The 17,765-nt window shown below is 40.5% G+C and overlaps 1 protein-coding gene across 4 annotated transcripts in view; it reads right to left on the bottom strand.

Annotated features, from left to right (window-relative positions):
* The window catches only part of DIP2C (disco interacting protein 2 homolog C), a 492,724-nt gene that overhangs the window by 32,215 nt on the left and 442,744 nt on the right, over positions 1-17,765 (bottom strand). For all 4 annotated transcript variants that reach the window (XM_069729709.1, XM_069729707.1, XM_069729706.1 and 1 more), the window contains 4 exons: positions 14,959-15,068; positions 10,846-10,976; positions 8,886-9,054; positions 551-721 (listed from right to left, as the gene is read on the bottom strand). In XM_069729709.1, coding sequence (XP_069585810.1) covers positions 551-721; positions 8,886-9,054; positions 10,846-10,976; positions 14,959-15,068 — 581 coding nt within the window. The remainder of the gene's footprint in view (positions 1-550; positions 722-8,885; positions 9,055-10,845; positions 10,977-14,958; positions 15,069-17,765) is intronic.

Genomic DNA, 17,765 nt, shown 5'->3' with positions numbered 1-17,765 from the left:
TGACAATTTTCCAAAAACCACAAAAACATAAAATTGCTTCTTGGCAGAAGTGAGTGCAAGGATATTTTTAAACCATTCTCTACTTTTAATGGATGTAAAGCGTAAAATAAAACAAATAAAACAATATGACTTAACGCCTGATTAATATTGTTCTTGGTTTAGCTCCACTTATTAGGTCATAATTGGCTCGTCATTTTTTTAACATGGCACAATACACTGTTCACGTCAGTAAGCCACTTCATTTCTGGAGCCAAGACAACATTATTAAACTTATATCATCTAAAAAAGCTATCCTTCCATCTTTTCGGGAGGCAGAAAAAGCAGATATATACCATAACTCAGTTGCTCTTGAAATAGCAGATTTGGAAAATCTTAATTCAATATGTCCAGTAATATGGATAGTGATGGATGGGGAAAGGTGGAAGATATTCAGAAAAGTTTTTAAGTTAGCAGTTTATGCTTTACAAAGGAAAACAACAAATTGAAACAACCGATATTGTGTGTGATGGTGACCATAGTGTGCAATAACAATAAAAAAAAAAGACTTTACCTGTAAACATATGGCTAGGTTAACTCGGCAGCCAAATGATGTGCTTACGGCCCTTGGATGCAGACCCAGGTCTTTGAACAATTTGGAGAATGATTGAGTTAAAGAGATTCGAGGTCGCTCCTCAGCCACTACCACGCATGTCCGTACTCTAGAAAGGTCCAAGCCCCTTGCCTAGAGGAAAAAATGATAGTCAAAATTCGCATGGTAAAGACACCCATGATCCCATAAATATCGAAACATTCTTTTGAATGTCTAAACCTCCCAGAGAAGCCAAAAGGGAACCTTTCAGCAAGAGCTAAAATGCATTTGCATGGCGAAATAATCGTGAACGAGCCTTGTTAAAAAAAGCTAATTTTTCGATTATCTTACCATGAAAACAGGCTGATGGTCATCTAATGAACGAGCAAAACATTTGTTCATCAGGTGAAATTATCTTTTATGCAGCAGAAAAAAAAATCATCGTTCTCGGCTTCGTTTTTAGTGAAAAAAAAGTAGATGCAGCAGGATGCGAAACCCATTTATTTTTGTGATTTTCCCAAGATTAAACCATAATGTCTTGGTCTTCTCACCCGAGACTGGCAGTTAGGATTAGTACAGTTTAATTAAATTACTTTTATGTGTAAAGTAAACATTGGCTGACCAAGGTGTGAAATTGAACAATATCTGACAAACTCAATGGCCGACCAATGCGTGAAAGTAAATAATGTCTGACCATCCCAATGCTCTGCCAAAGTCTTAAGTAAACTATTCAAAACCAATCCGACCCTCCCCCACTATTTTTACATTTATAATTGTGTATTTTATCATGAATTAATTTCCTTTTTTGCTACACACTAATTTTTCAGACATAAAAATCTTTTTGTCTAATAATTTTTGCTGCCAAGAGATCAGGTTTTAGCTGCAGCAAAAAAGCAACATGTGAACATAGCTTTAAGGAGAGTAGCTCCTAACACCCTTTAAGTACAAGAATCAAAACTATTTTTATTTGCTGCCCTAAATATTCTGGAAGTCAGAGAATTGCATCATTGTGAATTGTGTATCGTACTTGATAACAGGTTGGCAATGGAGTTTTCAAGGTTTAGACAATAAGCTAATTCAGTGTGTGAATACGGGTCACGACCACTGGTAAAACTAACTGTAGTAAAGTGTGCCAGGCAGCTGCTGCCAAGTAAGTAAATTAATCTGATGCATCAAAGAGTCATAAATGCATGTGATACAAACATCATTTTGCCTAAATAAAAATCACTAGTCACCCCACGTAAGGAATACAGTGTACAGCTTGAGACACTCATGTATAAGGCTGGGTTCACACTGCGTTATGGCAGTCCGTTAACGCTGCCATTAACCCCTATTATCGGGCGCATCTCCAGCGCATGCCATAATCGGCATGCGCCAGCAATGTGCCGTCATTCAGTGATGGAGCCTCGGACGTGGGCTGCAGTGTCTGAGGCTCAGTCACCGTTAGAACAGATGAATCATCTGCGCTAGCGGTATAGCATAACGCGATGGCGTGTATGCTACAGCGTTAACGCAGCCCGTCAACGAAAGATGTAACTAAGCACAGACAATGTAGAGAAGGGCAACTAAAGTAAAGAAATGGGGAACCGCATTAACAAGAAATATTATCCAGCAAGGGTATATTTAGTTTGGAAGTAAAACAAGTTAAAGGAATCAAATTACTATGTATAATTATATTAATGGAGTACAGAGAACTTTCTTATGAAGTTTCATACCAAGGTTTGTGGCAACGACAAGGGCACATTAAATACTGTTTTATTGTAAATCTTCTTTTATATACAAAACTTGGGCGGTCTTTGTCATAGAGTGAGGTGATGGATGAATTCAAAAGTTTCTGGATGCTTTTCTTAAGGATATATTACATGTTATGTATATCAGTTTAATTTAGATGGGTCACTGATCCATGGTGCTTTACTGATTGACATAGTTAGAGTTGGGAAGGAATTTGTACCCAAGGACGCAGTCAGATGGCTGTATAAATCGGACCGAGATTGGAATGCAATGAACGGACTGTCCGGCGGCTCTCCTAACCAAAGCATGACAGATTCATGGATTTCTATGCAGCTGTCACGTTGGGTAAGTAGAGCTGCCGGCCAGTTCGAGCTTTGTGATCTAATCTCGATATGATATATACGGTTATGGCATCTTTTTTTATAGTTTCTTTAAATTCATCTGAATCAACAGCGTTACTTGATAGACAATGAGTCATCTGAAAATAACCTACTGTTTTCATCAGGATCCGGGTTACCGGTAAATATATTCAGAAAAAAATAAAATATTCCAAATCACCAAGTTAAAAAAAAAATTAGAAAAATCTCACTATGTTTACACCAGCTACTAAGCCAAATACTAGACTCAAACTTCCTGTATTTTTCAGCAGTCACAGCCAAAGGCAGCAGTAGACTGACTCATTGTGTCCTACAGGAGAGATGTTCTTGACCTGCTCTGATCTGCACAAAGGCCATTCGGAAGGGAGGAGAAATAAAATGGTAGATCATGGATATCCGAGGTGTAACATTTTATAGCAATCTTGTCTGTAATGATAATGACACTGATATAAAGTCTCTTCTACAGAACGAGAAATCTAGCATCTAGGCTTAGGGGCCAACGTAAAGAGGGCAACTTTTTGTGTGTGTGTGTGTGTGTGTGTATTTTATAATTTGTATATGCACATATATATCTATCTATATACACTTCTCAAAAAGGGAGCAATAAAATACCACATCCTGGATATCACTGAATGAAATATTTCAGTTGCAAATCTTTATTTATTACTAGTGATGAGCGAATATACTCTTTGCTCGGGTTTTCCTGAGCACTCTCGAGTGACCTCCGAGTATTTCTGACTGCTTGGAGATTTAGTTTTCATCACGGCAGCTAAATGATTTACAGCTACTAGCCAGCTTGATTACATGTGGGGATTCGCTAGCAACCAGGCAACCCCCACATGTACTCAGCCTGGCTAGTAGCTGTAAATCATTCAGCTGCCACGATCAAAACTAAATCTCCGAGCAGTCATAAATACTCGAAGGTCACCCGAGTGAGCTCGGGAAAACCCAAGCAACGAGTACACTCGCTCATCACTATTTATTACACAGTAGAATGTGTTGAGAACAATAAAACATAAAAATGATCAATGTAAATCAAAATTAATATCCCATGGAGGTCAGGATTTGGAATCATATTTAAAATCAAAGTGGAAAATCAAATTACAGGCTGGTCCAACTTCAATGGAAATGCCTCAAGGCAAGGAAATGATGTTTTGTTGTATGTGTGTGGCCTCCACATGCCTGTATGACCTCCCTACAATGCCTGGGCATGCTCCTGATGAGGCGGCAGATGGTCTCCTGAGGAATCTCCTCCCAGATCTGGACTAAAGCATCCGCCAACTCCTGGACAGTCTGTGGTGCAACATGACGTTGGTGGATGGAGTCAGACATGATGTCCCAGATGTGTTCAATCGGATTCAGGTCTGGGGAACGGGCGGGCCAGTCCATAGCTTCAATGCCTTCATCTTGCAGGAACTGCTGACACACTCCAGCTACATGAGGTCTGGCATTGTCCTGCATTAGGAGGAACCCAGGGCCAACCGCACCAGCATATGGTCTCACAAGGGGTCTCACGTCTGTACCTAATGGCAGTCAGGCTACCTCTGGCGAGCACAGGAGGGCTTTGCGGCCCTCTGAAGAAATGCCACCCCACACTATAACTGACCCACTGCCAAATCGGTCATGTTGAAGGATGTTGCAGGCAGCAGATCGCTCTCCACGGTGTCTCCAGGCTCTGTCACGTCTGTCACATGTCCTCAGTGTGAACCTGCTTTCATCTGTGATGAGCACAGGGCACCAGTGGCGAATTTGCCAATCTTGGTGTTCTGTGACAAATGCCAATCGTCCTGCACGGTGTTTGGCTGTGAACACAACCCCCATCTGTGGACGTCAGGCACTCCGACCATCCTCATGGAGTCGGTTTCAAACTGTTTGTGGAGACACATGCACATTCGTGGCCTGCTGGAGGTCATTTTGCAGGGCTCTGGCAGTGCTCCTCCTGTTCCTCCTTGCACAAAGGGTGAGGTAGCTGTCCTGCTGCTGGGTTGTTGCCCTCCTATGGCCCCTCCATGTCTCATGGTGTACTGGCCTGTCTCCTGGTAGCGCCTCCAGCCTCTGGACACTACTCTGACAGACACAGCAAACCTTCTTGCCTCAGCTCGCATTGATGTGCCATCCTGGATGAGCTGCACTACCTGAGCCACTTGTGTGGATTGTAGAGTCCGTCTCATGCTACCATGAGTGTGAAAGCAGAACCAACATTCAAAAGTGACCAAAACATCAGCCAGAAAGCATTGGTACGGAGATGTGGTCTGTGGTCACCACCTGCAAATCCACTCCTTTATTGAGTGTGTCTTGATAATTGCCAATAATTTCCATCTGTTGTCTATTCCATTTGCACAACAGCATGTGAAATCGATTGTCAAACAGTGTTGCTTCCTAAGTGGACAATTTGATTTCACAGAAGTTTGATTTGCTTGGAGTTATATTCTGTTGTTTAAGTTGTTCCCTTTATTTTATTGAGCAGTGTATATATATATATATTATATATATATATATATATATATATATATATATATATATATATATATATATATATATATATATATATATATATATATATATTTTTTTTTTTTTTAATAGAAAACATTAATCAACTTTTTTTATAAAGATTAATTTAACCCCTTAAAGATTGGGAGATTTTTTTTGTTTACACTTTTGATTTTTCCTCCCCTTCCAACAAGAGTAATAACTTTTTATTTTTCCTCTGCAATAACCATATGAGGTCTTGGTTTTTTTTCCATGACATTTGAATGACGTTCATTTTACCATATAATGTACCGGAAAATAGTTTAAAAAAATTCAAGCTGGGTGAAAATCGCAAAAAAAAATAAAAATAATAAAAATCCTGTTTTTCCCTCTGCGGGTTCTACTCTAATTTAATTTGCAATTCACTCACAGCTGGTGGAAGGAGATTTGCTGCTACGGTCATACATAGCACACACGGGGAGAGATTCCTGCTCTTCTTCCCATTTTTAGCACACAGAGACAAGCAGCAGCACTCAGCTCCTCACCGCTGCCCGCTCCATTGAGTATGACGGGCTGTGTCACATGACACCGCAGTGACCCAGCGGCCCTTCAAGACAGATTTGAGATTGTTTTTTTTTTTTGTGGAGGAGAGTTTTGGAGTGGGTGGTGACTTCAGGGTGCAGCGATGAGGGGGAAGAATTGTCTTATCAGTGGGGATGGAAGCAGATTTCTCCGATAAGAAATATTACAAATATTCTCCTAATTGCCTTTACTATTGATTAATGCAAAATGGGTGAAAGAACAGTTCCCATTTACACAATAGGTTAATAGAATTCATAGAATATTATATGATGATGGCTTCTCTGCAGAATTCTACTAACACGTTTCTCGGAAACAAGGAAAGAGGTAAACTGGGGGTCACATAACGTGTTCACATTTATACAAGACTATTAAAAAGGAAACAGAAAAACAGCGCCAATTGTATCCAGGACCGCTCTGTGTAATAAAACGTGTGAATGATCTGGCTTAGTGAGCAACCAGAAATCAGACAAAAGGGGAGAAACACTTCATAAAAATGGCATGTTGTAGTTACATGAAAACAACGTGGTCCTTAATCCCCCCAGTAGGATTGCCAAGGAGGAGAGTAGGGCCGGGAGTGATACAGAATAACATAGCTGTGGCTGATCGGGAGAGAGGGAGCTCTGGCCCTCCTCTACATGAAATCCCCATAATGCATGTAAGATTGATCCGAATGAGTTCTACAGACCGCCGCACAGAGGAGCCATGGAGGTGTGCTGCTACCTCCCAAATCTATTCACTGCTGGATATATGGCAGGCGTCCGGAAATCATGGAAACTCAACTGTAGACTGCTCCAAAACTAACCGCAACTGATTTAGTCTTCTAACAGTCTCATCAGATGTCAGACAAGACATCCTAGAGAAACAGAAAGCAATTGGTTTAAAAAAACAATTAAATATATATATTTTTAACTTTATTTTTTTTGACCCCTTTGGGGGGATTTCAACCTGCAATTGTCTGATAGCTTGTTGTTCAGCAGGTTCCCAACTGCCAAGGCACCTAATGGGCACCTCACACAGGCACCCTTACCGCTTAAATGCCACAGTCAGAGAGTGATAGCAGAATGTAAATGGTTAACAGCAGTGCATGGAGCTCAGCTCTGCTCCCTGCTGTTAGAGACAGATGATGGCTGTAGACCGCAGCCATCATTTTTCGGGTGTGGTGCGTGCTTATCGTCTGATGCCGCATCATACGTGGCGACCTGGTATTGGATGTACCGGTATGTCCAATGAGCAGTTAAATGGGTTATCCGGTCATATGATATTGATGACATATCTTTAGCACAGGTCATCAATGTGTGATCGGTGCGGATCCAACATCGGGACCCTCTTTCCAATAAATTGTTATTAGGTCACCATAAGTCCAATGTGAACATTGAGAACCGAACAGCACAGATCCGTCCAAAGTGTAGCGTCCACTGACATGTACTGCAGTTCAGCTCCAATGTAAGAGAATAGGAGCTGAGGTACATTGCCCGGCTGTGGCCGCTACACATGGAACAGAGCTGTGCTGTACATAACATTCTGTTAATAAAACCTTAAAAAACAACAAGGGACGATGTGCTGCCGACAATGCTGATTTTTATGCTGGTCTAAACAATATGATCATCTGCAATCGAAGGTAAGTTTACCCCAGCTGGTGATCTGGAACGTGCGTTCTTGTGGAAATACATTTGCAGATTGTCGGCTGGGTAAATGAATCTTTATGCTATTGTTCGTACTTTCCCACTACTCTTATATGTGTTATATTTAACTATGTGTTATGCAAATATATATGTACAAAGTCTCATATTATAAAATACTCACATTAGGAATGCTGTGTGTCATGTTATTATACACGCAAATATCCTCTCTAGAGAAGAAGAGGACCCTATTGGAGGGGTGCAAAGCAGGGAGTCTGAGTTGGCTGCGCAAGAGGCTTCTAACATGAGGTTTCACCCAGTCAAATCACATCTGCTGTTTTGCGCTGATGAGGGGCAAACAGCCCAAACTCTGACTCTGTAAATGGGGTGTTGAATTTGTTTGTATTTTTGTAATTTGGTAAGGCTATGTGCACCGCGTGTCATAATATTAGATGTGCACCGTGTGTCATGTTATTAGATGTGCACCGTGTGTCATGTTATTAGATGTGCATTACGTGTCATGTTATTAGATGTGCACCGTGTGTCATGTTATTAGATGTGCATTACGTGTCATCTTATTAGATGTGCACCGTGTGTCATGTTATTAGATGTGCACCGTGTGTCATGTTATTAGATGTGCATTACGTGTCATGTTATTAGATGTGCACCGTGTGTCATGTTATTAGATGTGCACCGTGTGTCATGTTATTAGATGTGCACTATGTGTCATGTTATTAGATGTGCATTACGTGTCATGTTATTAGATGTGCACCGTGTGTCATGTTATTAGATGTGCATTACGTGTCATGTTATTAGATGTGCATTACGTGTCATGTTATTAGATGTGCACCGTGTGTCATGTTATTAGATGTGCATTACGTGTCATGTTATTAGATGTGCATTACGTGTCATGTTATTAGATGTGCACCGTGTGTCATGTTATTAGATGTGCATTACGTGTCATGTTATTAGATGTGCACCGTGTGTCATGTTATTAGATGTGCACTATGTGTCATGTTATTAGATGTGCACTATGTGTCATGTTATTAGATGTGCACTATGTGTCATGTTATTAGATGTGCACTATGTGTCATGTTATTAGATGTGCATAGTGTCATGTTATTAGATGTGCACTATGTGTCATGTTATTAGATGTGCACAGGGTCATGTTATTATATGTGCATAGTGTCATGTTATTGGATGTGCACTAGGTGTCATGTTATTAGATGTGCACTATGTGTCATGTTATTAGATGTGCATTGTGTGACATGCTAATAAATGTGCACTTGGTGTCAGGTTATTAGATGGCAACGTGTGTCATGTTATTAGATGTGCACTTACACTGATACTATTATTAAACGTGTTCCTTCTATGCTTCTTGTCTGCCCTTGGAATTAACTACATACTTCTATCCCAGGAATGATGAAGAACAGCAGATGTAAAATTAATGCACCATCCATAAAAATAAGACACGTTTTAATGTTTCTTTATGAAGTCAAGAAATAAACAGTATACCTCGGGGCACAATGCATTCATTACCTTTAGGGATTCAGTCTGCAAGCCAAGTCCCTTGGTACAAAGTTCCATCACAGAGTAGGAACAAAATGTGTCTCTCACTTTGTACTGACTCACAGCAAGAAGCCACAAGGCAGGATTGATCTCCAGCTCTGAGGGAGGAATCAGAATAGACTGGTGTCCTGAATATACGCTGTAAAGACATGAGACATATTAGCATGCGCTGGGAGTCAGGCTGCAGTATTTTATGACATGACATTGCTGACAATGCAAACTCCTGTCACCGGTACATGGCTACTAAACCTTACTCACCATTTTATGGCACTAATCTAAGATCGTTTTTTATTTCCTAGACAGGAGACTGTAATTTTCCAGAAAGTCTCGCTTTTTTTCAGGTTGCGCTTGTTGTGTTTTTTTGCTTTAGACTTGTTTTCAGAAAATACAGTACATGATGCTGCAAAGACTTTAAAGGGGAAGGCCACTTCCAGAAATACTTTCACAATACAATTATAGAAACTTACTAATAAGCTCTGCTTTTGGAAGATGCCCCAGTCTTTAGATATCAGCAATTTTCAAATATGGTTGTGTCCATCTTTATCTTTCTGTCTGACTAAAGATATCCATGTTTGAGACAAGTCTCTCGAAATGACGAGATTTCAGAAGAAATCAAAGCTTGTCAACTCCTGTCACTACATTTGAGCAAAAATTTTCATAAGACCCTGGTCTAGTGACCACATTGGTATTAACATTGCCGTTGGACAAGAGCCCAGGGAACCTCTTCCTAACGTGTCTAGCGCCTATTCTGATTTATAAGCCCCCCTTGACATCATGTGGCTTACTAGGTAGGAGGAGGTCCGCAAGGCCCTGGTCTGGTGGCTACGTAGTGCTGACAGACCTGGGAATCTTTGTGCTCAACTCTATAAGCCATTTAACTGGGGATATCTTCAGCCAATAGATAAGTTGAGGGGGACACATCTGTACATGGTAAAAGTTATAAAAGCTATGGGCCTGGACCACACTCTGGACCACACTCTGGACCACACTCTGGGCCACACTCTGGGCCACACTCTGGGCCACACTCTGGGCCACACTCTGGGCCACACTCTGGGCCACACTCTGGGCCACACTCTGGGCCACACTCTGGGCCACACTCTGGGCCACACTCTGGGCCACACTCTGGGCCACACTCTGGGCCACACTCTGGGCCACACTCTGGGCCACACTCTGGGCCACACTCTGGGCCACACTCTGGGCCACACTCTGGGCCACACTCTGGACCACACTCTGGACCAGCATGATTGGACTGATTTTCTCGGATGAGATATAATACGGTGATATGCCTCTAGCCTTAGCGGGTATCACAGTTGTAAATATGTATCACCCAATGAAAAATTGATAAATGTTCGATCAGTAGGAATCTTGCCACTGGAACTCAGACCAATTGCTGAAACTTTTCAGGAATCCTATCTGACTCAGGTACCAAATTCTAGGGTTCAGTAAGAGTACCTAAAGTTAGACACCCACCAATCTAATATTTATAACCTATGTGATAGGTCAATGCAGATACTTTTTTTCTATTTAGCTTTAGTGGATCTTTCACCAGAAATCCCAATATTAATTGCACACATCACTAATAGATCGCTTAGACCAGATAAGGCTGGTGTACTAACTGTGAAAATCCATGTTAGAGGGGTTGTATAATCCTTTCTTTGAACTCTTACCTCTGATAGTAAAATGAGCATTTTAGGAGTCCAGGACTCATACAAAATCTTTAGTTTAGTATCAGGGTTTTACAGCTATTCTGACAGCCTCATCAGGTCTAAGAGATTTATTTAGAAGTAAATCAGGTAACAGATCCTATTTAAAGTCTTCATTGATAGAATTATAGATTTCAGAAAATAAAATCTAAATATAATTTAAAGCAAATAGGACAATAACAAAGTGAGAATGACAATAAAGGACAGACTGTACACCCAATACGTACCTACAGAGGCACCATAGGACAAAACCCAGTCCACAGTAGGGATCTAGACAAATCGCCACTTCTCTGGAGGGGTAGAGCTCACATTGAAGTTTAATGGATCGACAGAAGGCACTAGTGGCTGCATGGGACATCTGAAAAAGAGAAACTAGTTACAAGTACAGACCAAAACAACAAAAACTGCAATAAAATCTTCAAGTTAATCTCCAGAAATCAAACTGACATCTCTAAGCTTTTACTTCAATTTTCCTGCAAAACTAAACCAATCCCTACACCCAATCCCTCAAAGGAATTTAAGATTTTCTGTAAGGAAGCCAAGTATCTGAACAGCAGCACTGGAGACAGGTAGGAATATGAGGGAGCAATACATGGTTGGAGGATCAGTCTAAACAGTGTTTGTTTGTAGTCTGCTCCTATGGGGACACATAGGTTTGCATAGGAGCTGTATACTCAAAATAGCAGGATTTATGTGTTTTTATTATTTTTTTTCAGCAGAACGTTGGTTCCTTTTTTTTTTTTACAATGTATATATATTAGTTGCAGTAGTGTACATACCCTTAAGCCTATGTTATAAGTTCAGACGCTGTCACAGACAGATAGGAGGACATAGAGTTACTACTGCTGCAAATTCTGAAATGGACATAGAGATAAATCTCGACCGAGACCTAATTTAAATGTTAAATATGCTCCTAATGAACTGAAAATGATGACTTGGCTGCAGCGTACGAGCCATTAAATCTTTATGATACACAGGGACATTTTTACTACACTGGTCGCTTGACTTGAAAATTACAGCTTGTTAGGGCAATCTGTAATGCGTTTGGATCCGTTTGCCATAGGATTTTTTTCTAGAGAGTAAATACCGGCCATTTGACAAAATTACAGAGACTTCATTGTAAATCACATTGCAGAAATTATTTTCCCAAAACTTGCAGTATTTAACAAGCATTTTAGTGTTATAGGGCCTGCTATATATAAAAACCGGCGGCAGACATTTCCTGGTTTCAGCCAATCTTTTAATAATAATAATAATAATAATTATAATAATAATTATTATTATAATAATAATAAATAATAACAATAATCTTTATTTATATAGCGCCAAAATATTCCGCAGTGCTTTACAGTTTAACAGTTTCAAACGTAAGTCATAAGTAACAACATTAACTATACAATAATTAAAGCAAAATAAGACGACCCTGCTTGTGAGAGCTTACAATCTACAATGAGGTGGGGGAGATACAAAGTACAGGTGTGTATTTACAATGATGTATTTAGAATGATGGTCCAGCCATCTTCAGGGAGTGGGGGATAGATGGAAGTAGTGAAAGGGCTACACATACACACACACAAACCTAAAATGACTTTTATTAGGGAACGTGATAGGCCGCACTGAAAAAATATGTTTTGAGGGCGTGCCTAAAACTATGTAAATTGTGCTTAATTTCTTGGAGTAGAGCATTCCAGAGGATTGGAGCAGCGGGGGTGAAGTCTTGGTGACGGGAGTAGGAGGTACGGATTAGTGCAGAGGTTAGTCAAAAGTCGTTTGCAGAGCGCAGAGGTCGGCTAGGCCGATAGACAGAAATGAGGGAGGAGATGTAAGGGGGTGCCGCACTGTGGAGAGCTTTGTGGGTGAGAAAAGGACTTTGAATTGGATCCTATAATGAATGGGTAGCCAGTGTAACTCCTGGCGAAGAGCGGCTGCATCTGAATACCAATTAGCCAGGTAGATGACCCTGGCTGCTGCACTGAGGATAGACTGAAGAGGGGAAAGTCCAGTAACAGGGAGGCCAATTAATAGAGCGTTACAGTAGTCCAGGCGGGAGTGGATCAGGGTGACAGTGAGGGTTTTGTTGTCTCCATGGTGAGAAAAGGGCGAATTCTAGAGATGTTCTTTAGGTGTAAGAGGCACGAGCGGGCAAGAGATTGTATATGGGAAGTGAAGGAGAGATTGGTGTCAAACGTAACACCAAGACAGCGCACCTGCTGCCGGGGTGTTATTATGGTGCCACCCATGGAGAAAGAAATGTCAGGCTTAGGGAGGTTAGTATACGGTGGGAGCAGAAGAAGTTCAGTTTTGGAGAGGTTGAGTTTCAGATAGAGGGCGGACATGATGTCGGAGACTGCGGACAGACAGTCAGTGGCATTCTGTAGTACGGCGGGGGTAAGGTCAGGGGATGACGTGTATAGTTGTGTGTCATCAGCATAAAGATGGTACTGAAAGCCAAATCTGCTGATGGTCGGTCCAATTGGGGCCGTGTAGAGAAAGAAGAGAACGGGGCCAAGGACAGAGCCATGAGGTACCCCAACAGTGAGAGGAAGAGGAGATGAAGTGGAGCCTGCGAACAGAACACTGAAGGAGCGGATAGGAAGAGAACCAGGAGAGAGCAGTGTCCCTAATGCCTAGTGACTGGAGCCTAGAGAGTAGGAGAGGGTGGTCAACAGTGTTAGGAGTCCATTGAAAATATTTAACAAAGGGACCATGAAGCAATACCAGGCAATGCTGAAGTGCCATGTTGTGTCTGATTACTTTAGCATTACACTACAAATAATAATTGCAAGAATAATATATATTCTCATATTTTTAACACACATAAAATTATCACATTTTGGAAGAATTTAAATCTGACCAATTCAGGAACAAGAAAGAAGAAGAATCGACGCCTTCAAAATGTGGTGCTGGAGAAGGATGTTATCAATACCAGCAATGGCAAGAAGAACAAACAAATCAATTTTAGAACAAAATCAAGCCAGACATGTCACTAGAAGCAATAAGCACCAAGCTACGACTTGCCTACATTGGATACATTATACGAAGAGAGCAATCATTGAAGAAGAACATCATGGTCAGAAGAAAAGAAAAAAAAACAAGGAAGACCAGCAACTCTATGGCTTGATACTAACAAGATAACAATGGACAAGACCCTGATGGACTTATCTAAGCTTGCAGAAGATCGATCCTCCTACAGATTGCTCAGCCATCAAGTTGCCATAGTACAAGACCAAGCTGATGGTCATTAAAACAAAAAAAAGATTCCTTATAGACCATCAAAATCATGATAGGGAAGTTGTTGGCTTTGGCATGTATCAAGTTGGTCATGGCAAAAGTCGTTGGCTTTTATGGACACTTGCTCATGCTGCAAGAACTAAAGGAAAGAGGGTTTGCAAGAGCAGCTTTGACATGTTGCAAGAGTTTAACATACTTCTTCTGGAAGGTCTGGGAGGCTCCTAGATAAAAGAGGCAAATCTCCTGGGTATTAAAAAATCCTTCTGAAACCTACCAAAAAGCAGACCTTAGAGAAGGTTTTTCCTATGGAGGGGGGAATTAAAGAGTCATGGAGGATGGAGGCACGGCTATAGGGACAATTTTTGCCGCATGCTGTGTTTTCGAAGTGGTACTCGAATGACAGCAATTCTGGGGCAAGAAATATTATCAGGAGGCATTTGGACTCCATCCTAGCTGTTAGGTAGATAGTCCAGTGAGAATAATCTGGGGTGGCCAAAGTTTATATAAAAAGCAGGCTACCATTCATAGGTCAGCTCTCACCTCAGCAGCAGAGGTGGAGCACCTATCTACCCTTTCAGTCATTGGTAAACAATCACCCAATAATTGGGGCCATAAACAAATCTGACCATGCAAAAAACCTCAAAGGCCACTAAGTGTTAGAATTCATGGCTGTACAATCCCAGTCCCCAAAACAGGATATCAAACCAAAAAAAGTCCACCAGCATCCCCCCAAAAAAAAAGAATAAAAAAAAAAAAATAGGATCCATAACAAAAAGGCACACCACACACTGTGTGCACAAAGGCCTTGTCATTTTTTATTTAGTCGTAAACTTTTGCTCTCTTTTTTTCTGAACCAATAATTGGAGAATATGGTCTGTTTCCAATTTTTTCATATGCTCTGGCACTACTGGTTCAGCCATGGTTTACATGGTTGACCATTAATGTGAATGTCCAGCATGTAATTCAACAGGTGAAAAACAACAGCGACACTGGAGCAACAATATTGGGGTCTCGCGGGGGGTTCAGCTGTTGGATCAAGTGATGGGTGGGACCCCTTAGTATGAAACGTCAGCAGAAATATAAACATATACAGTAATAGCAGGACGTACCTTCACCCCAGCAAGCATTCCAGTTGTAGATACACTAAAATCAAGGTAAGCCAATGTCTCTGGGTCTGAGGGTTTGTAGATTTGGGATGGTCTTTTCTTTGGCAAATCATCTTAAAAAATAACAAAAGAAAACGTTATAAGAGACAAGCAGAAAACATAACTTTTACTCCCATATGCAAAGGCTGCAGATGTTTTTAATTTCTAGAAATTAATAAAACAAATAAAAAAAAACAAATTATCATATTTTATTCTTGTTATACAGCCAGTATCAAACTGTGTGTCCCAATGGGCAGATATTGCGTGTGGCTGCATGTAAAGTTTCTATACTATACATACATTTATAGTCCTTAGATAAAAGGAAGGAAATTTGCTTTATGGAATAATATATTGACATACATTAAATAAAAAAAGACCAAAATATAGGACCATAAACCACATAGGCTACACTCATATACTCCAATGAATGGACAATATATACAAGGAGGCTCATCAGCAGTAATTCCAATATTAGATCAGTAATAACGTGGATGGAAACCACAATTATAAAATATAATTACATAAATTTTTATACTGATTTTGGATTTGCCTTTTCACTAATTTGTCTCCAGCTGCTTTCTGTAAAATATGACCTACAGCCCAGGGCAAAATATCTTTTTAAGGCAATTTCTACCAATTGGTGCAGTGTCATTATATTTGCAAAAATAACCACATTATTATTATAATTTACCTCACAAAAACAATCACCTGTGATACCATTCTGTGCTATCTGTACACTCTCTTTTGCTTCCTCCCCTGCCAGGAGCTGTGGTATGATCAGACCAGGTCCCTGTACGGTCAGACACGGCCATTACACAGTACACAGCAGGGGCACGTTTATTAGATTATCTCAGCACAGGGACATTTTACATCCAATTGTGAAAAATTATTATTATTAAAAGATGTACTGAATAAAATCAAGTTTAAAATTATACTTTGCTTGTGGAAAAACCCTTTTCAGTATCTCAATAAAGCAGCGCTCCCCCCCCCCCAAAAAAAAAAAAAAAAAAAAAAAAAAAAACATGCCAGCTTGAAGCAGCTCCTCCAAAATAGGTGGAAATGAGGAGAAGCCTGGGTGTGACGGGACACGGATATACTGATCTGTCAAATTCAGAAAAAGTACCTGTGTTTCTTACGCTGGAAATACTACATCTGTCCCTTGTCCCTGACTGGACTGGTATTTCTGCTAGAGAAGATGCGCTGAATCCATTAAATGGCGTGCGCGGCTTTTAATGAATCTGGCGCATCGTACACCAGTCAGCCCTTCATTAAGACTGAAAACATTATTTGTAGATAGGAGGTGGAAGGAGGAGAGAAGAGCTCGGTCCACCCTTCCATTAAGATAGACTTGTATCCGTAGTAACTGCCATCTTCTACCTCAGCAATGGGACAGTCTGTCCTCACTGAATACAGATTTTACCTCAGAATTGAGAATTTTGATAATGACCGATCAATTCCGTTAGAGACCAAAGCAGATTTCTCCACAAACATTTATTACAAAATTGGTTATTTTGATATGTACTATTGATTTATGAAATAAAAATTAAAACGACGGTTACTCTTTAATGAATCGGCCACAGAATCTTTGAATCATACAAAATAGCAAAATATATAAACTCAGAATAATTAAAATGTCTGCCTATGTATAATCGGAAAATAGTTATGCCGATCACTGCTGTCTGACTGTACCAGACAGACACAAATATCGTCGCTTCAGCGCTTAGACCGTATGTGTTATATATAGAGACTTAGCATTCTGCTATTTGCTATAGAAAATTGTTGTAAATCCATGTGGGTACAGATATTAAATATTAATTAGAAAACAAAAAGTCTCAACAACTTTACATTACAAAACCATTATTATCAAGGTTACCAGCGAGGCCGCTAATGCAACTACACTGCGTCCAAAGCCCCCAGCTCAGAACGGCACCAGGGATAAGGAATACAAACAAGTATGGGGTTTTATTTTTATTTTTCTCAAGCACTGCAAATTTCCTAACCAAGGAGGAAAAAAATCCCAAGGATCATGTTGTCCATCGGTGAACCGACTCCAGGCCCTAATGGTCTGGGATGATGGGGGCTATAGTAATTTAAAATGCACCAGAGTTTAATCAATACTAGAACAATTTCTATTAATGGCTCCACAATTTCCCCAGTATCACAAGTTCGCTGACTTGGATAAACATTTTACTGAGCCCCACCAATCAATCTGCACACCCAAGCCCTTACCACCTCCTGCCTCCTCCAACTCCACACATTTCACTATTTCCTTTCCTCAACTATGAGTCAACAAAAATGTTAGTGAATGCTCATCCCTTCCTGCTTAGATTACTACAACACCCTGGTTATTGCACCTCTCCCCTCATTAATTACCTTCCCTGAGCCCCCTCTTTACTGGCTGATATCAAAAACTTCAGCTATGTTCACATCATATTTTAGACACATGAATAAAAAATCTATGGAAAACAAGATTCTGATGTACTTGCCAATGGGGCCATTGACTTAGATTAGCAGTCAGTCACTTTGTGCTCAATCTGATGTAATTTTGTGCAGTTTCTGCATTTTTTGATGCGTGAACAAAAATGTTGTCAATGGCTTTTTTTTTGTGTTCGCCTTACAAAAAAAAAAAGGCACACTGCCAAAAATGAGATCAGACAGAACATTAAGGTACTCCATCTGCTTCATTACAGTCAATGGACCTGGGGGTAAACATTAGTGATGAGCGAATATACTCGTTACTCGAGATTTCCCGAGCACGCTCGGGGGTCCTC

Source organism: Ranitomeya imitator, chromosome 6 (assembly GCF_032444005.1).
Source record: "Ranitomeya imitator isolate aRanImi1 chromosome 6, aRanImi1.pri, whole genome shotgun sequence".
In the NCBI taxonomy this organism is placed as follows: domain Eukaryota; kingdom Metazoa; phylum Chordata; class Amphibia; order Anura; family Dendrobatidae; genus Ranitomeya; species Ranitomeya imitator.
This window is presented reverse-complemented; position numbering and strand designations above follow the sequence as displayed.